The sequence below is a fragment of the Sorex fumeus genome, unplaced genomic scaffold (genome assembly GCF_029834395.1).
Source record: "Sorex fumeus unplaced genomic scaffold, SorFum_2.1 ptg000063l, whole genome shotgun sequence".
NCBI classification, from domain to species: Eukaryota; Metazoa; Chordata; class Mammalia; order Eulipotyphla; family Soricidae; genus Sorex; species Sorex fumeus.
In genome coordinates this window covers 44,660,935-44,683,432 of record NW_026606120.1, presented here as the reverse complement: position 1 = coordinate 44,683,432, position 22,498 = coordinate 44,660,935, and the positions used below count along the sequence as shown (strand labels likewise).

The following is a 22,498-nucleotide window of genomic DNA, read 5'->3' as shown; positions in this document are numbered from 1 at the left end:
TATGAGGGCCTGTGGACAGGCTGCTGTGGAGGTGGAGGTGTGGGTGCAGGATGGGGTGGCTTGGTGGTCAGTGCAGGATGGCCAGCCTGGGAGTCTGGGTTATGGTGCCGGCTCCACCGTGATTTACTGAGCACGACCCCCTCTCTGGTCTCAGGTTCTCAGGTGTGAGTGGGGACTAGAGTGGCCACAATGTAGGGATATATTCACAACACAGTGAATATTATTATGTTATGATTTTGATTTTTGGGTCACACTTGGTGGTACTCAGGGCTCATTCCTGGCTCTGTGCTCAGGGATCGCTCCTGGTGGCCTTGGGGGACCATATGGGGTGTTGGGGCTTGAACCTGGGTTGGCCGCGAGCAAGGCAAGTGCCTTTCCCGTGCTGTACTATTGTTCCTGACTCTGAGATACGAGTGTTAAAGGAGATTCCTGGATACCCTGTGCAATTAAGGGACTTTTTGCTGGTACTTGCTCTTGTTTGCTTGGGCTAAAAAATAAAAAGGCGGGATGTGGGGAGCTCACGCTGTGTCCAAACTCTTCCCACCTGATGGATTGAATGGCAGGAGAGGAGGGTCTGTGTCTTAGAGGGGGCGGTGTTTGTTTTGTTTTGGGGCCACACCCAGCGGTGCTCAGGGGTTCCTCCTGGCTCTGCACTCAGGGATCACTCCTGGAGGGCTCGGGGAAATGTAGGATGCCGAGGATCAAACCTGGGTTGGCTATGTGCAAGGCAAACACCCTTCTTGCTGTGCTATCTCTCAGGCCCTCAGATGGGACTATGTGCCCAAGAAGAGCCTGGGGGTCAGGCAGGGAGGGTATTTGCCCTTCTCAGAGCCAAAATGTGTTCAATCCCCGGCACCCCAGATGGTCCCCTGTGCTGATCAGGACTGACCCATGAGTACAGAATCAGGAGTCTACCTGGAGTACAGTGGAGGTGACCCCAAACATAAAAGCAAAAACAAAAAAATGGTGGGAGAGCAGGAATGGAAACTCCAGGGAAGGGTCTTAGGTGGGGTGTGGGGAAGAAACCCAAAGGCCCTGAGCTAAATCCTGGGTGTGTGTTTTGCGTCGCTACTGGCCACTGAGAGCTGATGGTGCTTGAAGAGCCAGAGGACCCTCTCCTGGTCTCAGGACCTTGTGTTGTGCTGACTTGTGACTGTGGGGGCCCCTCGGCCTGCCCCAGACTCCCCAGCGCTGACCCACCCTCGCTGCTGCACCAGCAGTTGTGCACATGTGAGGCTCTGGCAGGTCAGACATTTGCGGGGGGGCGGTCGGGATAGGGGGAATTTTCCGGGGTGTCGTGTATCCTCGAAGTGGAGATGATTTTGGTGGCCTTGATGGTGATGTCCCATGTGCGGTGGGGCTGGGGACACTGCTGGGGATGGGGACTGGATAATGACAGTGAGCTGGTTGTGGTGGAATCCCTGAACAAGGGGAGGCACAGTGGGGAACTCTGCCCGCTTTCTGTCACGGGAGAGAGGAAGGGGCTCTCTTGCCAGCGATGACGGCTGGCATATGCAGGGGGTAAAAATAGCAACGGAGCAGCCTCCTTGTCTGCCCGCAGGGCGGGTGTGGGCTGGCGTTGGGGGCTGGCTGCCGGGACAGTCTGCCACCACCTCCATCTCCCCGGCTCTCTGCTTCTGGGCTTCACAACTCCACTTGCTGGGCACCCTCCATCATCTTGTTTTTGCCATCTTGTTCTGCCCATGAGTGGGGCCTGGGGGAACTGGACGCTCCTGGAAGCGGGTGGACAGGATGTGCTAAGGGGGATGGCGGCCTTCCAAAGAGAGGTGCAGTCTGGTGGTTAATCATGCAGTGGTGTGGAGCTGTGTGCTTGGGTTACAGAATTAAATTGGGAGAGGGGCTTCATGCAGGGAGACACTCCCAGCACCTCCTAAGTTCCCGTGACTGGACTCAGATCCCTGGAGTCACTCGCAGTGGTGGTGTTTCAGTCCTTCCAAGCCTCAGTTTCCTCGAGTGTCAAATGGGAAAGGGCAGGGATGTGGCTCGTGAGATGGGGCACCTGCTCGCATGAATTTGGCCTTGAGTTTGCTCCCCAGCACTGCATGGTCCCCTGAGCCCCCCACAGCACAGCTGGGCCTGAGCACCACCTCTGAAGGAACTAAAGCGGGAAGAATAAGACTCCCCTCCCCTTGGGTCACATGTGCTCCCTGGGTGCATAGCCCCCCTCTTCCTCGCTGGAGGAGAACTGCTCTTGGTAGCAGCTGAGCCAGCAGAGCCTCAGTCTGGGGGTTTTGAAAGGCCTGGGGAGACCTGCTGATACCAGGGGCCGCCTTCCACTCCAGCACTGACCGAAGCCCTTCCTTGCTTTTCTCTGCAGGATTGACAAGACCATGCTGGCGAGTCTGAAGGTCAAGTAAGTAGTCACTTCCTGTTCTGTAAGGGTCGGAGAGGGCAGATGGATGCTCCCTGGGTCTCACCCCAGCGTGGAAGACACGAGCGGGGCTGTCCCGTTTGCCTGCATCTCTGGCTCAGTCTGGGGTTTTCCTGATTGGACCAGGCTGGAGAAGACTGTGCCTTCCTGGGGTGTCAGGGGCAAGGCAAAGGCTGGGATGGAAGCAGCAGATGCTAGAATGGTGGGGCATGTATGTACTGGATGTACACACAGATTCATGGTGTGTGTGTGTGTGTGTGTGTGTGTGTGCGCACGTGTGTGCGTGCACACTTGTCTGGTTGGCTACTAAGTCATGTGTTAACAGACATGGCCCCAGCCCCCCAGACCCCAGGGCTTTCGGCAGCTTTCAGTTCCAGATCTAGAGGTCTGGGAATCGTCTGCCTCAGTTTCCCCCTTGTCTTTTGGAGGCAGCCCGAGCAGGTGCACCCTGGCAGCTCTGCCTTACCTCCCTGAGTTCTTTGCTGTGTGTGTTTTTGGCCAGTTTGTTTTGCTTACTTCCTGATCCTCTTTTCCCCTGGAGATGAGTGAAAGCAGCTCTCCTTGCGTCCCTCCCTTGGGTGATGAGCACTGGCAACCCGCAGCTCCGATTGAGTGGACTGTAAAGGAAGAACGTCGTAGGAGGGACAAAAAAATCACGGGGCACTAGCACAAACTATTACCCTGCCACGTGTGGAGCAGCTCGTGCACCAACAGTTTCTCTCCCCTGAACCTCTTCTTTGGGAAGTGTCTCCTCTGCCGAGTTTCTGGAGCTGGCCCTCCCTCGCCCTGCCGATCAGCCCCGGACAAAGGCTCCCCACTCTGTGGTGTTTTGACAGAAGGCAGAGTGTGGGCAGTTAGCCGAACAGGGATGGACAGCAAGCTGTCCCTTCTGCCCTCTGGAGTTTTCATTCTCTCTGTAATTTGAAACAGGGAGAGCAGTGGGAGCCGTCCTGGTAGACTGCCAGGAGGAGGTGGTTTTGAAAGTAACTCTTAATTTTTTGTTTGTTTGGGGGCCACACTGGTGGTGCAAGGGGCTTCTTCTGGCTCTGCGCTCAGGGCTTACTCCTGGTAAAGCTCGGGGACCATATGTGGTGATGGCGATCAAATTCAGGTAGGTTGTATGCCAGGCTATCTCTCTGACTTTCCTTTCTTTGCCCCAGTGGAAAGCAGAGCTATTCTGCCTTTAGGATGGTAGGTAGCACTGTAGCACTGTTGTCCCATTGTTCATCGATTTGCTCGAGTGGGCACCAGTAACGTCTCCATTGTGAGACTTGTTACTGTTTTTGGAAAATAGAATACACCACGGGGAGCTTGCCAGGTTCTGCCATGTGGGTGGGTAGGGCGTTTGCCTTGCACACGGCTGACCCGGGTTCGATTCCTCCATCCCTCTTGGACAGCTCAGCAAGCTACCCAGCAAGCGGAATAACCAAGGGGAGAGGAGAGGCCAAAGTGTTTCTTTTCCTGCTTTCTTGGGAGACCTATTTCAATTTCTTTTTCTTTCTTCGTTTTTCTTTGGGCCGGGGACCATATGCAGTGCCAGGGAATTGAACCGGGATCGGCCACATGCAAAGCAAGCGTCCTACTCTCTGGTTCTGTTTCATAAGTGTTTGTTGAGACCCTGCTCGTCTTAACTGGTAAAGATAATATTTGGTAGACTGGTGAAATTGGTCATCTGGAAGTGGAGTTAAGCTCAGGGGGCACATGGGACAGTGTTGAGAGTAGCATTGTAGTGGGGTCTCTGATTGCTAGGGGACAGTTTGAAGACTCGGCATTGGGCTTTATCACAATTTAAAAGCTTTTATGCTACAATGGATAGTATCAAGAAAGTCAGAGAGATAGCCTGGCATACAACCTACCTGAATTTGGAGAGATAGTAAAGGGATTAAGGTGCTCGCCTTGCATGCAGCTGACTGGTTCAGTCCCTAGAACCACATATGTTTCCCTGAGCATTGCAAGGAGTGATCCCTGAGCCCTGTACCAGGAATCATTCCTTAGCACAGCTGGATGTGCTTCCCCTTGCCCTCACCAAAAATCAAGTGATGGACCAATTCACGGAATGGCAGAAAATATTTGGAAATCACATCTTAGGGACTTGTTTCCAATATATTTATAAAGAAGTCTTATAACTCAAAAATATAAGTAACAGTAAAAATGGACAGCTGGTGAGGTAGTTCAAGGTACTTGCCTTGCATGCAGATAACTACCTAGAGTGATCCCCGGAGCAGCCCAACACCCCTTGCCCCACCATTGGGTGTGGCCCCAAAACAAAACAAAAAAATGAGTGAAGGATCTAAATAGACATTTCTCCAAAGAAGACATAGAAAAGGACAAAAAGCCCATGAAATCATCACTAACCATTAGGGAGATGCTCATGGAAAGCACTTTGAGATTCTCCATCATAACCATTAGAATGACTAATACAGAATCCAGATAACAGCACTCCGGGGGGGGGGGGGGGGGAGGCAAGGCTGGAGCACGACGCTTAGCGGTGAAGGTGGCGCAGCTGCTGTGAAAACAATCTGGGGCGCTCAGAGACTGAACATATGGACGGCAGTTCTATTCCTTTCAAAACTGATTTTAATTTTTTTAAATTTTGTGTGTTTTGGCCCATACCTGGTGGTGCTGGGGCTTCTTCCAGCCCTGTGCTCGCTCCTGGTGATGCTCAGAGGACAGTGTGGTATCAGGGATTGAGCCTGGAGTTCCTGCATGCAGAGCCTGTGTTCTACCACCCGGAGCCATCTCCCCAGCCCCAGCGGTTCTGTTCTTGAATATCTACCCCAGGGAAGTGAAAGCACATGTCCTTATAGGAACTGGCACATCGCTCTTCACAGTAGCCTCTGTTGTAAGCAGAGCTAACGTTGCCCATCTGCAGATGAAGGGATGGGGAAAATACAGCATTTCCACAGAATGGTTCTGTGACTTGACTATGAATGAAGTATGCTTCATGCTCTGACATGGATAGATAGACCGAGAAACATGCAGAGTGAAAGTGGGCCCAAGAGGGGCCCTCTCAGCATTGTTCAGCTGGAGGGACGAGCCTGACCACTTGGTGCTTAGCCTGGTCATGCAGTGCTACTTGCCCAGAGGTACTCGGGGACACCAGTGCACTGTTGGCTCTGCTAAAGGGACTGTGCAGTGTCGGGATCAAATGCGGGGCCTGTGCATGCTTGGTGCGTGCTCTCCCATTTGAGCTCTCTCCTCTTCCTGCGTAAGATTTCTTTTTTGTGCCATGTCTAGAATAAGCAGATCCACAGAGATAGAAACTAGATAAATGGTTTTCTAGGCTGGAGGGTAGCGGTGGTGGTGGTGTTCAGGGTGAATAAGGGGAATGAATGAATGCTAAAGGATAGATGATAGAGGCTGTTTTTTGGTTAGTGAAAAGCTCTTGGAACTGAGTGATGGTATTCACACTTGTAAATATGCTGAAAAAGAAAGGCGTTGGCTTCTATGTTTTATTTATTTTGTTTATTTTAATTTTGTTTTTATTGTTTACTCTGGTAGGGCTTGGGGGACCCTGTGGGGTGCCCAGGGTTGAATCTGGGTTGGCCATGTGCAAAGCAAGCACCTTACCCACTCGATTTTCTCTCTAACTCGTCTCTCTAACTTCTCTCTAACCCTGACTTGTACATTTAAAAATATACTAGGTGACTAAGGGCTGGAGTTATAGTACAGAGGGTAGGGCACTTGCTTTACATGAGGCTGACAGGGGTTCAGTCCCTGGCACCATGTATGATCCCCTGAGCCCCACCAGGAGTGTTCCCTGAGTGCAGATCCAGGAGTAAGTCATGAGCACTGCTGGATATGGCCCCCCCAAAACAAAATAAATGGTGATAGGAGCTATGGACGTGGCTCATGTGTGAAGAGCTCATATCTTGCATGTTCAAGGTCCTGTTCCTTATGGCCTCATGATCACTGCTAGGTGTAGCCCTAGCTACATGGTCGCCAACCACCACCAGACTCCAGCATTACTGGCAATGGCTCCACTAGAAATGGTGAACTATATGGTATAAAAATTGCATCTCAATAAAGGTATTTAAAAGAGAGGGTAGAGAGATAGTACAGAAGGTAGGATGCTTGCCTTGCGTCTTGATGATCTGGGTTCAATCCCCAGCACCCTATATGGTCCCCTGAGCACCATCAGGAATGGTCTCTGAGTGCAGAGCCACTAAGCCTGTTATCACTGGTTATGGCAAAGAACCAAAGAGAGAGGGAAAGAAAGAAAGATGGATAGAGAGAGGTAGAGAGAGAAGGCCAGAGAGATCGTACAGAGTTTACGCATTCACCTTGCACATTGCTGACCTTGGTTCAATTCCTGGCACCACATATGTCCCCAACCCACCTCCTGAGCCCCACCAGAAGTGATCCCTGAGTACAGAGCCAGGAATATCCGTGAATGCAGATTAATGTGGCCAAAACACACCCTTCCTCCAGAAGGGATGGGGGAGGGGTGGGGAGAGAGGGAGAAGGTGAGGGAGAGGGAGTGAGAGAGAGAGTGAGAGAGAGAGAGAGAGAGAGAGAGAGAGAGAGAGAGAGAGAGCATGCACATCTACGCACGTCTTTTTGTCCCTGCTTGGGTCAGTTGTCTAAGCCCAGTCATTTTAGCTGGAGAGATGGGTGTTTTAGTGGAGGAAATGCAACTGCTGAGGTCACCTCTCTTGGGTGCTGGTTAGTTCTCAGTGAAATCAAGTAGCTTGTGGGCTGGGCAGACACTGATGGAAATTGTGTCCTTCTCTTCTGCCCTTCTACTCCCCTCTTTTTTTCTTTTGGGGTGAGGGGGTGATGTTTAAACCACAGCTGTGCTCAGGGATTACTCCTGATTCTGTGCTCACGGGTCATTCCTGGAGGGTCTCCAGGAGCCAACCATGTGCAATGCTGGGGACTGAGCCTGGATGGGTTGCAAGGAAGGTCAGTGCCTTCTCGGTTGTTCCATCTCTGACTTCCCTGCTCCACCTGCTGACACTTTCGGCTGTGGTGTTTCGTCCAGAGACCCAGGAGTTGACTGCCCACTGACAGGTCCATTAGGTAACCAATGCGCGGGTTTTCCGAGGCCTGAGATGCCTCCACTCCAGGACAGTGCCTAAGTGGGTAGGTTGGGTCACTCAGCAGGTGCCCACTGTGGAGAGAGCTACCTCGGCTGCATCCGGTGCCCTGGACTGCCTCTGCTCCTTCCCCTACAGCCTGGGGTCCTGGGCAAATGCTGGAGGTGACCTGAGCAAGATTGCTGTGAAGAAGGGGCTCTTGATCCCCCAGGATCCAGCACCCAGCAGTGTGGGTGCCAAGTTTTATTGCAACCTCAGGCACTCAGTTTTCACAGCTGCCTGGAGAAGCTGCTTCTGTGTCTCTCTGCATGTCACATATGAGAAACGAAGGCCTAGGGAGGTTAGAAACATGGTTCAGGCCAACAGCAAGAGAGCCAGGCTTTGCCGTTTGACTCCAGTCTCTGTTTTCTGGCTGGTTTCATCCTAGCTGGTGCTGAGTCGTCCCTAACACCTGCCTCCTCACTTTTTATCCCCCCAGGGACCTGGGGCTTGTGTATATAGAACCTGCATTCCACAGAGTGGTCTTTGCCTGCCCAATGCCTTGGAGACGGGGCCTTTGGCTTTCCAGGGAGCCTATACCCCCCAAGGAAGGCCTAGGGCGCGTGGTTCAGGGATCACTCCCATGTGTGGTAGGTGGTGATGTTGGGGATCGAACTTGGGTTAGCTGCATGCAAGGTGAGCACCTGACCCACCCATAATCCAACTGTCTAATGGGTGGCCCTAGCCCCGACATCTCCCCAGAGAGTGGAAGGTGTTGGGCACAACTGCCCTTATTTTTCCCCCAGGAGAGGGAGGGAGATGGCCTGGAGGGTGCGTCTGCCCCTGCCTGGTCGGCAGCATATTCAGTCGTCCTGTGCTTTGGCCAGAAGATATTGCACAGCCACCCCGACTCTGGGTTTCACCAGCGAAGATTCAAAGGGGCTGCATTGGCAGGTGCAGACCACGTGTCTCAGCGTGGGTTCCCTAACGTGAGAGAGCGGGGCAGCTGCAGGAGTCACTGTTTGTCCCCACTAGGAAGCACAAACTTTTGCTGTGCCACAGTCCTGTCGAAGTCAGAGCTCCCCTGGCTGCCCTATGAGAATCACAGATGAAATCCAGGCCACATTCTCATCTCAACGGGAGAGTCTGGAGTCTGTTTCCTTTAACTCATGTGTTTGTGTCCTGTGGATTGCAGAAATCCTTGAAGCACAGATATTAGAACTTTCTGGGACTTATTATTATAACTTTTTGGGGCACACTCAGCAGTGCTCAGGGCTTACTTTCAGCTCTGTGCTCAGGAAACCCTATGCAATGGAGGGCACAGAACATGGGTGAGCTGTGTGCAAGGCTGAGTGCAGAGCCAGGTGGATGTGTCCCCAAAACAACAACAACAACAAACAACAAAAATTGGGGTGTGTGAGACTACATCCAGCAGGTGTAGCTGAGACTACACCCAAGCAGGTGCTCGCTCCTGGCTTGGTACTGAAGGGGCACCCAGGTTCTTCAGGGGTTGTGTAGTGCTGGGGTTGAACTGGGGCCTATTGCAGGCTAAGCACAATGCTTCGACCTTGAGCCGTCTCCCCAGTCTGTCCCATTTTATTTTATTGTTTTTTGCCACACCCAGTAGTCCTCGGGGCCTAGCCTGGACTCTTTTCTCAGGCGAGAACCCTGGTCAGGCTCTAGGTCCAGATGTGGTGGTTGGAATTTGAATCAGGGTCAGCTGCATGCAAGGCATTGCCTTCTCTGCTCTACTATCACTTGCTCCGTTTTAGTCAACTCTTCAACCCACCGTGGGCATCTGTTGAGGCTGTTAAGGGAAACTTGTTGAGGCTGGCAAGGGGAAATTTGATGTTTGGGGGGGTGGTTAGAAGGAGGGATCAGTTTAATTAATACTTATGGGGTACCTATATTCCTAGCCCGGTGCTAGGCCTTGCCTGGCACCAGTGGGGAAGCAGAGAAGAGCTCCCAGCCCCTCAGCGAGACAGTCGCAGACGAATATGACAGGTGCTAACAGAGATGTTCTCGGAGGATGCAGGAGGCCTCTGGGCCATGTCCAGGGTGAGTGAGGCGAGCCTGGAGAAAATGAGCACCCCAGATAGCTACAAGCAGCCAGGCGGGGGTAGAGGGACCTGTGTGCAGTTATTATTGTCAGGCAGTACAGAGGGCATGAATGTGGGAGCAGGCTGGGCCATTTCTAGGGGTGCAGGAGAACTGTGTGGAAGGCTGGGCTTCTGTCTTCTCTGATGACTGGAAGCCATGGAGAAGGTTCTGATTTGTGTGTCTGTGGTGGTGGTGGTAGTGGGGGCAGGTCACACCCATCGATGCTGAGGGATTACTCCTGGCTCTGCACTCAGGAATTACCATTCCATATGGTGCTCAGGGGACCATATGGGATGCTGGGGTTTGAACCCAGGTCGACTTTGTGCAAGACAAATGCCCTACCCACTGTGCTTTCGCTCCTACTGGTTGTTTGTTTGCGTGTTGGGGAATGGGGCCAGGTCTGGGTGTGGGTGGGCATGTGCCCTGCTGCTGAGATGCATGTCTGGTTCTCATAGAGGGCTTTTGGGTGGGAACTAACCTGAGCCCCAGGGCCTCTGTGGCGACCACCTGCAAAAGCACTGGAGAACTCAGAGTTTGGGGCAGGGCCAGTGGGTTGGGGAGAGCTGTGAGTGGAACGGAAGCTCCCCGGGAGCTGGCATTGGTGGGGCAGGGGAGGGTCAGGGATGGGCAAGGTGAAGGTGCTCGGATTTCCAGGTGAACCCTTGGTGCATGCAGGTCCCCATTCATGAAGATGAGTGTGTGTGTGTGTGTGTGTGTGTGTGTGTGTGTGTGTGTGTGTGTGTGTGTTGGGCAGTTGGTAGGGGAAGGAGAAGGCTCAGAATACACAGAAAGGATCTCAGCTACCCCCCACCCCCGCCTCCTCGTGGCTGGCTTAGTCCATCACCCTTGACCTCCCTCCCACCCCTATAGGAGACAGAGGGATGGCCACATATTTTCATTGTATTTATTTTCCTTCCCCCTTCTCTTTGTCTTCATTGTTCTTGGATGTCACCCATTGGATTATGGGGCTCACACGCGCGTGCTTGTGGTGTGTGTATGTGGGGGGGGGGGGTCACGCAGTGATGGCCCTGGGGTCTGCTGCATCATTGCTGCTGGGCTGGCACTCAGCATGTGGGGTGTTGCTGGAGACCGCACCTCTGGCATGGTGCCCGCTAAGCTGGCTGGTGCTCTCCTGGCTAAGCTGTGCCCAGGCCCGGGAGCAGTGGGTCAGGCAGAGCCTCTCCCTGTCCTTGCAGGCAAAGCAGGTGGGGGTCCTGACACAAGTGCCTCTGGCATGTGGGTCCAGAGAGCCCTGCTGTGTGCCGCCTCCTTCTAGCAAACAGCTGGTAGTCATGTAAGGGAACCACTTATTTTGTTTGTTTGTTTGGGGGCCACACCCAGTGATGCTCAGGGGTTACTCCTGGCTCTGTGCTCAGGAATCCCTCCTGGCGGTGCTTGGGGGACCATATGGGATGCCGGGAATCAGACCCAGGTGGGCTGCATGTGAGGCAAATGCCCTACCCCCACCGTACTATATCTTTGGCCTGCTTTCAGACGTGCTCCAGGTGGGGTCGAGGGCAGTGTCCTCTCTCTCCGTCTCAAATGTCAGGCCCGGTTTATTGACTTCTTCCACCTGGAAGCCCTGAGATGAGGACACATTGGCCTGTATATGTTGACTGCGGGTGCAGGTGGACAGGAGCTTTGGAGGGCCCGTGTGGGTGACTGTGTGGTGCCTTTTTTGGCTTTAGCAAGTTCCTATGGTAACCATGAAAACGACTGTTTTGGGATCTGGAGTCGCGGGGCGTGAGTGGCTACAGGGAGAAGCCGGGCGGGCGGGAGCTGAGCCGGCAGTTGGGCTGCGACCTGATTTTATTGCCAGGCTCCGGGGCCCCACTTGGCAGTGCGCTTTGCAGGCAGCCGGGCCTGCGGACCAGACTGGTTTGCTCCCAGCCTCCTCCTGGCCTTCCCGCCATGCCCAGGAAGCCCTGGTGAGTTGCTCTACGGGTGTCTTCACGACAGGGAGTTCCCCGGGGCTTAGCCATCTGGCGTGTTGGTGCTGAGGTCAGGCAGGGGCTGGCTGGGGGCTCTGGGATGGGTGGGGGATGGTGGTCCGACAAGAGTCCCTGCTTCTTCCGGAGCCCCGGTCCGGCGTGTCTGTGTGACTGGAGAGCTGAGTGGTTCCCATGGGATGAACTCGTCGTTCTTGTGTGGTGGACAAGAGCCAGGATGCAGGGGCGCCTGCTCTCCCGGGGGCCTCCCTCAGCCCAGCTAGCTCCCTGAAAGGGCCTTTGAGGACCCCCGTCTCTGGGCTTATGCTTGAGCTTCTTTATGGGTCTCCCAGCCCTGGGCTGCTGGGTGGGGAGATGACAGGTCCTGCAGAGGGTGGTGGGGTAAATCTTCCTGGCTCCTGGGGGTCTGGGAAGAATTCCTCCCTCTGGGCTTTTGGGGAGAGGCTGACACCCTTTGGTGTGTCAGCGTGGGTGCCTCATGCTCCCTGTCCCCGTACTGTGGGCCCGGGGGTGTGGGGACTCTCACACCTGATTCTTCCCTCCGGCTCCTAATAGATGGAACTGGGGGTGGGAGGGGCTTGACCACGTTCAGGACTCTGGGGGTGGGAAGGACTCACTTCTGACCCCTCCTCTACATACTAGGGCTGACAGCAGGGAATGGGAGTACAGGGGGACAGAAGGAGATGTGGAGGGTCCCCCAGGAATTAGCTGTTGCTTTGGCCTTCGAGGGGCCCTGTACGACGCTCCCCTAGGCCTAGGGCTGAGGGTTCAGATGGAGTTGTCTCATCAGGCCGTGGGGCTGCCAACAGGGTGCAGGGCCAGGGCAGTAGGGAGTGGACAGTTCACTTTCTCTGACCATCGGACCTTCCCTCTCCAGAAGGTAGAGCCCCCTGTGCCTCATTGCTGACCACTGGAGAAGAAAGAGGTCAGCCTTCAAAAAAGACCCACAGAGCTCTGGAGCCTTTGAATTTGGGAGCTTGGAAAAAGAATAATCAAAGTAGGACCAGGACTGTGACTCAGGGGTAGAATGCATGCTTGACAGCTGTGAGGTCAGTCCCCAGTGCCACAAAGTCAGGTTATCCTACTCTGAATTCCTTTGTGCTCCTAAAATGAGTTGCTCAGCCTGGTTTTGGCTACCTCCAGTGATGGAGAGCTCATGACCAGGTAGCTGTCCTGTTACAGTACAGCTATGATTCTTCAGAGATGATCATTATTATTATTATTATTATTAATTATTATTATTATTATTTGCTTTTTGGGTCACACCCAGCAATACTCAGGGATTACTCTTGTCTATGCACTCAGGAATTACTCCTGGTGGTGCTCAGTGTACCATATGGGATGCTGGGAATCGAACCCGGGTCAGCCGTGTGCAAGACAGAAGCCCTACCTTCTGTGCTCCAGCCCCGCTGGCCATTATTTTCATCTCTGTCTCTGTAACTACCATTTCTTGGTCCTCCTCCCTACTAGATCCCCTCAACAAGACAACGTTCTTACTCCTGAGACCCCTTCAGGACCCTTCCCTACCTTGGAAGGTAGCTGTTGTTCCAAATTTGGCTCTCCCTTGCCAGGGCTGGGTTTGGGGTTTCTCACTGACTATGTACTGTTCTTTGTTGGAAGAAGTTTGGTTTTTTTGTTCTTGTTTTGTTTTCTGGTTTTTGGTTTTTGGGGGGAGGATTTTGAGGTCACACCTAGCTGTGCTCAAGGCTTTTTTCTTGCTCTGTGCTCAGTGATCACTCTTGGTGGTGCTTGGATGGAACTTGGGTTGGCCATATGCAGTTCGCTGTACTCTCACTCTGGCCTCATGGTTTAACTTGTTCAGGCTTCATCTCCAGCTTGGCCAGGGGCATTGGCCTGCACAGTCCAAGGACCCTGAGGACAGACAACAAGAGACCTTGTGGGACAGCCTGCTGATTTGCTGGCGAGACCCCACCTGGCCTGCTCCTATACCCCTATCCCCTGTGCTGTCTGACAATAATAACTGCACACAGGTCTTGCCACCCCTGTGTCACTCATGCCTTGCTGCCTGTGTGCCATGGTGGTGGCTGTCTAGGTGCTCATTTTCTCCAGGCTCACCTCACTCACCCTGGACATGGCTCAGGCATTGCCAAGGCCCCAGAGGCCTCCTGCATCCTCTGAGGACATCTCTGTTAGCACCTGCCACATTTGTCTGCGACTGTCTCACTGGGGGGGTGGGAACTCTTCTTTGCTTCCCCATGGTGCCAGGCAGGGCCGAGCACTGGCCTAGGAATATAGTACTAACTAAACTGATCCCTCCTTCTAACCACCCCCGAAACATCCCGTGACTTGAGATGGTACTGTTGGAGGTGCCAGATGAGGATGGGTAAGGTTGGCTGTGGGTCTGGGAGCCAGCGCCCAGCTCCTTGCTGCCCTTCCCCTGCGTGGCTTCCCCTCTCACTGGGGAGCTGACCTCTTCTGTCTGAAGACAGACCTGATCCCTGCAGGCAGCCCTGGGGCCCAGTGCAGCCCTGAGGTGGGGTCTGAACTCTCTGAACACCCTGGCTTTAGAGAAGCTGCAAGTCTGGAGGTGTAGGCAAACCCAAGCCCCTATGTGGAATACTCTGCAGGCCAGAATCAGCCCCATCGGTCCCTTCTCAGCTCTCCTCTCCCCAGCACCTCTTCCTTGCCTCCAGCTGCTGATTGGTCATTTCCGGCTGTCACCATGCTGAACTCCTCTCAATTAACCTCTTCCAAATCCAGTTCCCTCTCTGTCGCCCTTTGTGAAGTCTCTGAGTCACCAGGTTTGGTGCTCTTCCGCCCTCCCTCCCTCCTCCTGGCTCAGTCCCATTATCTTCAGCCCAGACGGTAGGTGACAAAGGCTCACTAATTAGCCTCTGAGCTCTTGCAGCTGCCTGATTCATCACCCCCTCAGCAGCATCTTCTGCCCTCCCTGCTCTGAGGAGGCCCCAGCCCCCAGCACCCAGACAGATTGTGTTCGTGCTGATTCCACAGTGGCCTGGTCTGGGGGCCCAGGGCTGGGGATAGCCCCTTGGCTGCGAGTAAGGGGCTGGTAGGTCTTTGGTTTCCTGCCTTTTGGCATTAGCCCCCAGGAACTGGTTTGGGTCCTTTGCAAATGATTTGCTCTTTCTCCTCCACACCGGGATGGTAGTTTTCAAATGCTTCTGTACCTGGAAGGCTCGAAAAAATTCTGATGCCTGGGTTGCCTCGGATTGCAGAATTGGAAGCCAGAGTGTCTGAGTGGGACCTGCAAAGGCACCTGGGCAATTACAATGGGCAGAAAAGTGTGGACACTGCTGAACTAATGGTGTGTGATTGTCAGAGCTGCAGTTCCCATTGGGTGTCAGAATGGGCTCCTGGGGGTGGGTCACTGGAAGCTTCAGCTGGTCTTTCTGTTGACATTTAGGGCATCCTCTCGCCTCTGCCCACAAGACAACAGTGACCTTCACCCTGGGGTGACCGTCAAGTTTGCAGATTCTACTGAGTTTCCCAGGGTCAGTGTGGTTGGAAGCTGAGTCTATGGAATACACGCCTCTCAGCCCAGCCAGCGTTGGCCTTACAGCTTTCTAGAAGAGAAGGGAACCACCTCCGGGCTTCACTCTGGACTTTGGAGTCCGGTGGCCTCTCCTTCAGCACTAGCTCCCCCACTGGATCTCTCTGTAGCTCAGTACTATTTAATTTTTTTTTATTATAACTCATGATTTACCAAATTGTTCATAATACAGATGTTTCAGGCATGGCATGTTCCAACACCAATCCCATCACCAGTATGACCTTTCCTCCATCAAGGTCCCCAATTTTCCACCCACCACCCCAGCCTATCCCCTTGCAGGCACAAATAAGTTTACTTCATATTGTTTGTTACAATACAAAGGCAAATGGAATTATCAAAGCAGATTAATAAGAGTCAACTTGTGGTAATTATTATATCTCACAATGATGTTGCCAAGTCATTGTCTGAGGGCCTACTGTGCTGGTGAGTGCTGGTTGAGCTTCTGTGTTACTGTTTAGGCTCGCTGAGCTTGGTGGTTTTCTACTCAACTTTCCTCTCAGATTTGCTGTAATCTGTCTGAGCTGACAGTATTATGAAATTTTGAGGTACACGGCTGCACTGTCTAGGAGCTATAGATCTGGAACAGTTTGGTGGCTTGGCAGTTTAATGAGGTTCAGCTGTGGAGCTGGGCCATATCTATGTCGGAGGGCCTTGGGTGTGGGTGTGGGCTGCTGTGTTTTCAGGCAGGAAGGGGAATCTGCCTGACCCCATTCCAAGACCCCATTTTCAGCCTGAACCAGTATATGTGGGATGATTTGGCACCATTATAAATGGAGCTATAATGCTGGGCTGTTCTCTGTTGGCAAGTGGAACTTTTTTTTTTGCAGGGGGTGAGGCACCACACCTTGTGATGCTCAGGACTTCCTCCTGGCTCTGCACTCATGGATCACTCATGGTGGGGCGCCAGGGACTGTGTGGGATGCTGGGGATGGGATCCAGGTTGGCTGTGTGCAAGGCAAGTGCTTTACTTGCTATTCTATCGCTTTGGCCCTGTGCCTCAGTACTAAGGGTCGTCCCACTTCTATTTTGTTTCGGGGCCACACCTGGTGGTGCTCAGGGCTTACTCCTGGCTCTGTTCTCTAGGATCACTCCTGGTAGGGCTTTGGGGCGGACCCTGTGTGCTCTGGGGATCCAGCCTAGGTCAGCTGCCTCCGAGGCAAGTGCCCTGCCCACTGCCCTTTCCTTTCTTACACCTGTATCTCCTTCAGCTCCAGCCAGATATGCCTTGCTGTTTTCTGGCACTTTCAGCCTTGATGATTTGCTCCATTGTGTCTCTCTCTCAAGCTCTGCCTTGAAATGCCTTTTCTTCTTGTCCCCTGGCTGCAGCAGCCTGGCCATCCTTCCCACACCAGCCTCTGTTTTTTTTTTTTTTAAATGTAGATTTACAAATTTTTGTGCTTGGGTTTCAGTTATACAATGATCGAGTACCCATCCCTCCACCAGTGCCCATTCTCCACCACCAGTGATCCCAGTATCCCTCCCACCCTCCATCCCCCGCATTCCACCCTGCCTCTGTGGCAGGGCATTCCCCTTTGTTCTCTCTCTCCTTTTGGGTGCTGTGGTTTGTGTTGAGTGGCAATCATGTTTGGTCTCTAGTCTACTTTCAGCATGCTTCTCCCACCCTGGGAGGATCCTCCTACCACCTTTATTTGGTGCTCCCTTCTCTATCTGAGCTGCCTTTACCTCTAGCATGTGCGGCTGGCCTCCAAGCCATGGAGTGAACCTCCTGGTACTTATCTCGGCTATTCTTGGGTGTTAGTCTCCTATTTTATTACTTTATATTTCCCAGATCCAGATCAGCCTTTAAGCTGTCCACAGACCCCTCCTCCCCTTGCTCAGAGCATGGAGTATGGAGCACTTCTACAGCTCTTGGTGAACAACCCTGTCCTGGGAGGCCTGGATTGGCTCCTCTTGAGATCTGGGGAGCCTCTTGCATGGGCTTTGACTGTGTTTGTTGGCCAACTACCCTACCGGCTCCTGGCTGTGCTATGCTGTCATCTCCCCCTCCCCCTCACCTCCTCCTCCCTACCCGCTCTTCCTCAGAGGGTGGGGTGGGCGGAAATCCGCGCCTGGCAGGCCACAAAGCCACATAACTGATTTCTGGAGCCCCACCTCGGGCGGTGTGATGGAGGCTATGGCCGCAGAGCAGGCTGACACCCTGGGGAACAGAGCTGCTTCAGCCCGTGGACTTTACCGGACCTGACTCCGGGCCAGGGAACTGGGGTGAGGGGGGTGGGTGGGGGTGGACAGTCCCTGGGCCCAGTCCCTGCGTGTCCTGTCCAACCTGTCAGGGGGCTCAGCCTAGGAGACTTGCTGAGTGGGGCCTGGGTGGGGCCCAGGAAACTGGGCGTGATCACGGCTGGAGGCGCTGTTTCTCCTGCAGCTGGGTTTGTGGCCATTCAGGAACCAGTGCATTTATTTATTTATTTATTTATTTGAATTTGAATTTATTTATTTTTTTAAATTGAATTCCAGTAAGATGCATAGCTACAAAGTTGTTCAAGATTGGATTCCAGTCATTTCACGCTCCCTACCTGTCCCTTTACCAGTGTAACCAGTGAATTTAGAACTTTTCACAGTACAGATCAGTGGTGAGGCTTGTGTAATTGGACTGATAGGCAGGAGTTACACTGTCTCTCTGTGCCTCTGTGTCTTTACAGATAAAAAGGCACTTTAGTATAGATATCACTGATGTGTCATTTATTGTATCTTTTTTTATTTGTTGGTTTCCTTTGGGGTCACAGCTGGTGGTAGTCAGGGACCCTTTCTGGAGGACTTCAGGGGATCCTATGGAGTGCTGGGATCGAACCTGGGTCAGCTGCGTGCAAGGCAAGCGCCCTCTTTGCTGTACTCTCTCCAACCCTGTTGTATCTTATGGTCATACTTGTTTAATTTTTCTTATTATCTTTGTTTCCTTCCCTCTCTGCTGTTGCTGATGTTTCTCTGGTCGTGGCGCTCACACGTTTCAGCTGTGACTCTCGTGGACGCTGCGTATCAGGGTGGGGTGACCCGAGGTTTGCGCAGCTTTAGCTGTGGTGCTTGCCATGCCATCTCTCCCATCTTCCCCCCGCCCCCATCTTCTTAGTTGTGGTGCTTGCTGGGGTCCCACCTCTTCTTGTGACGTTTACCTACACCTGGGTATGGTTTGACCGGAAACTGCTTGCAGCCCCCAGGATCACAGACGATAGAGCTACCAAGATCATGCATGTGGGGCCCTAGGAATTTGAACTTAGGATCATATGCGCACAAGGTGTTGTTCTAAGCCCTTGGAAGGCTTAAAGGAGTAACCCAGAGAGCTGGAGAGGTAGTGCCGCAGATAAGGCGCTTGCTTGCCTTTCTCATGGCTGACCTGGGTTCAATTTGCTATACCCCAGATAGTTCCCTGCCAAGAGTGATCCCTGAGAAGAGAGCCAGGAGGGACCCCTGAGCATCACTGGGTATGACTCCAAATCATCCTGCCTCCCACCAAGGGAAAAAAAAGGAAATAAAAGGAGTAATTCGGGGCTGGAGTGATAATACAGGGGTTGGGAACTTTTGCCTTGTGTCCTGCTGACCCTGCTTCAAATTCCCAGCAGCAAATAAGGTTCCCTGACCGCCACCATGCTCGTTCCTGAGCGCAGAGCCAGGAATAGTCCTGAGCACCACCATAGCCTTGCCCCCTTTGACCTCCCCAAATAAATAAAGGAGCAATCCAGCTGAGGCGTGCTACATAGCATACACACAGTGCTTGGTGCATTGTACTTGGAATTGTTGCCCATTATACTTGGCATTTTGCTGTCTGTAATGGACATCCTACATACAGACATAGCCATCGGTGAGGCTGAGACCATGTGCACACAGATCGACTTGGCTGAGGCACTCTGGAGAACACTCTGGAGAAGTGTGTTGGGAGTGCAGACGGGTGTGTATGGTACCTGGATGATCGAGGCTTCTGTGTGATCCACACTCTGACTTTATTCCTGGAGTAGCAGCCCCTGGGCTGAGCTTGGGGCCCAAGGTGCCCCTTGTTTCCATGGCAACCCCAGCTGAGGAAAGAGGAGGAGGAGGGGTTGCAGACATGTGCCAGTTGCGGTGGCGCCTGTGTGTCAGCGCCTGTGTGTCAGCGCCTGCGTGTCAGCGCCTGCCTCAGCCCCCTGCACTCAGGGCTCAGGGGGATCTTGACACAATGACCTGGACCAGCTCTGAGTGCTGAGGCTCTTGAATGACAGCTGGTAACATTTGACTGCACTTTTTCAGACCTTGTTATTTTTTGATTGTGGCGGTAGAAACATGCAAAACACAAAGCCCACTGCTTTCACTATCTTGGAGTGTGCCTTTCAAGGCATTGAGCAGTTTACAGTGTTGCACAACTAGCACCTCTGTCTAGTTCTTAGAACTTTTTCATTGTCCCAAATAGAAACTTGGTGTCCGTTAGACACTAACCTCTTCCCCGCCCCTCGCCCCTGGCAACCTCCTCTTTATTGTAGTTGGGGATGAAGATGACTTACCCTAGGCACTGCCTATATATAAAACCATCTAGAATTTTCCCTTGTGTGTCTGGCTCATTGAACTCAGACAATGTCTTCAAGGCTGTGCCATTCACTATTTTCTTGTAAAAACCTGCCACATTTTTTGTTTTGCCCATTGCAGAGTGCATTGTTCCTATTTTCTCACACTGTAAACAGTGCTGCCTGAATGTCCCGTTCCGTCACCCTCAATGCATTTGTGCCTGGGTGGCAGGGCCCTATAGACAGGTTATTAGGGCGCAGCTGCCTGACGGGGTCCAGATTGCCCCCCTGGGAGAAGTTTTGTCTCTGCTTCTGCTACCAGACACCTATGAGAGTGCATGTCAGTCTTTTCCCCCATGTGCTCTCAGAGGCAGAATTTTCACATGGGTTTTGACGTGGACGTCACATAGATGGCCCTTTGATGTTATGCTCTCTTTGACAGGCCCGAGGGCAGCTTTGGCTGTGGGGACATGTGCCGACCAACCTCCCCGAGCCTCTGCAGGCCTGGCCACAGCCCCGCCAGCTCCCTTCCCCTGTGTGGATCACAGCATTTCCCCATAGTGACTCAGTTTTTTTTCCCCCTTTTAAAAATAGCATTTCCCCCTGGGTATAAAAATAGTGCAAGCTCGCTGTAGAAGATTTAGGAAATATTGAGATAAAAAACAAAAACGCATAACCCACCATTCCCATGCCTATGTGTTTCTCAGCAGCCTTTGTGGTTTCTTAGCTTCCTGAGAAATTTACTTTATAATGATATTTTCAACACTATTTTAAAAGCATGATTTAGGGCTGGGAGTGTATCATAGCTGCAGAGCTAAGGTTTTGCATGTGAAGTCCTGGGTTAGGTACCCTGTAGCACCCGTACATTGGCACACAAATTATATTCTGTCATGAAAATGATTTCATTATCTATTCAAACATTGCTTTGTTATTTAGCGTCTTATTTATGTCTGTCATGGGGGGATTCAAATCTGGCTGTGCTCAGGGGGTATTCCTGGCTCTGAGCTCAGGGGTCGCTCCTGGAGTGGGGGACCATAGGTTGTGCTGGGGGATCAAAGCTGGATTGGCTACGTACAGAGCCAGTGCCTTACCTGCTATACTGTCTCTTTCGTCGATTGCCTCGAGCAGGCCCCAGTAACGTCTCCTTCATCCTAGATTATATTCAAGGCTCTTTAGGAGAATGAGACCCATCATTGTTACTGGTATTTGGCATATTGGGTATGCCATGGGGAGTTTGCCAGACTTTCCCGTGTGGGCAGGCTACATTCGGTAACCTGCCAGTTTGTCCAAAGTAGGAATGAGATAATGAGATGTCATAATAAGATGTCGCGCGGCCGCATTCCCGGGGTTCCGGGAGCTGGTTTTTATAGTCTCTGAGTCTTGGCCGTTGATGGGATTACACTGTACTATCTCTTGGTCCAGTTTATTTATTTATCTGGGTTTTGGGCCATATCTGGTGGTGCTCAGAGCTTACTCCTGATTCTGTGCTCAGGGATCACTCCTGGCGGGGCCCAGGGGCTGTATACAGTACAGGGGATCAAACCCAGGCTGGCTTTGTTCAAGCAAGTGCCTTATCTGCTGCACTATCTCTTCAGCCCCCTCAACTAATTCATTCTAATTAGGGCCCTCTTAGCAGTGTTAGAGGACTGGGGTCCACTCCTGGCGATGCTGGGCCTGGAGGTGTGGGCCTGGAGTTTAGTGCCTGGAGTCACAGGGGGCCACCAGGGCCACATTCAGAGGTGCTGGAACTAGGGGCCATGCAGTGCTGGGGATTGAACCTAAGGCCGTGGGTATAGAAGGTATGTTCTCCATCTCTTGAACCATCTCCAGAACCTCATTTCTTTGTTTTTAAATATTAAGCTTGTGTTCAAATTTTGGCCATTACTACAATAATTTTTGCATATAACTGTTGAGCTGGAGTGATAGCACAGTGGGTAGGGCATTTGCCTTGCACGTGGCCGACACGGGTTCGATTCCTCCGTCCCTCTCGAAGAGCCTTGCAAGCTACCAAAAGTATCCCACCCCACGGCAGAGCCTGGCAAGCTCCCCGTGGAGTATTCGATATGCCAGAAACCGAAACAACAGTTCTCACAAAAGAAACATTACTGGTGCCCACTCGAGCAAATCGATGAACAACGGGAGGACAGTGCTACAGTGCTATATAGCTGTTATTATATGCAATAATTATTGTGTATAAATAATACAGCAAAAATTCCTTGAATATACATCCTCATCATTTGTATCACTTGTGATTCTGTTGTTCATTGATTTGCTCGAGCAGGTGCCAGTAATGTCTCCATTCGTCCCTGTCTCATGCTAGTGTAGCCCAATGGTGTATTGGGGTCTCTTTCAGGGTCAGGGGAATGAGACCCGTTATTGTTACTCTTTTTGGCATATCAAATATGTCATGGGTAGCTTGCCAGCTCTGCCGTATGGGCGGAATACTCTCGGTAGCTTGCCTGGCTCTCAGAGAGGGATGGAGGCTTTTGTGACCTCCAGGAGATATTGCGTCACTCTCTTCCATGTGCTTTGTTTTTTAGTCTCTGGATCTTGGCCATTGATGAGATTATATGGCACCGGTGGCAGTTTGTGGGTGTGACTGCCAAGCTACTGGAAAACGGGGAATCTGGGTGGAGGAGGCCCAGTCCTGATCCGAGCAGACCTGGAAATCTCAGCTGAGATACATTCTCATATGTATCATTATTTCCTTTGGCTACAATGAAAGACACACATATTTATTTATTTACTTTTATTAGTGAAACACCATGAGGTACAGTTATAGACTTATAAACTTTCGTGCTTGGGTTTCAGTTATACAATGATTGAGTACCCATCCCTCCACCAGTGCCCATTCTCCACCACCAATGATCCTAGTAGCCTTCCCATCCGCACACCCCATCCCCCCCCACTCGCCTCTGTGGTAGGGCGTTTCCTTTTGCTTTCTCTCTCCTTTAGGGTGTTGTAGTTTGCAATAGAGGTTTTGAGTGGCCATCGTGTTCAGAAAGACACACATATTTTAA

The 22,498-nt window shown here is 52.3% G+C and overlaps 1 protein-coding gene across 4 annotated transcripts in view; it reads left to right on the top strand.

Annotated features, from left to right (window-relative positions):
* Window positions 1–22,498, top strand: part of RAP1GAP2 (RAP1 GTPase activating protein 2) — a 255,702-nt gene that overhangs the window by 43,192 nt on the left and 190,012 nt on the right. For 3 of the 4 annotated variants that reach the window (XR_008794265.1, XM_056127861.1, XM_056127863.1), the window contains one exon: window positions 2,339–2,374. Coding sequence is in view for 3 of the 4 variants with exons in the window: in XM_056127861.1 (XP_055983836.1) it covers window positions 2,339–2,374 (36 nt within the window). In the remaining variant the exon portion in view is untranslated. Of the gene's footprint in view, window positions 1–2,338; window positions 2,375–11,306; window positions 11,439–22,498 lie in introns of those variants that run through there. The other variant, XM_056127864.1, reaches the window with a different exon arrangement.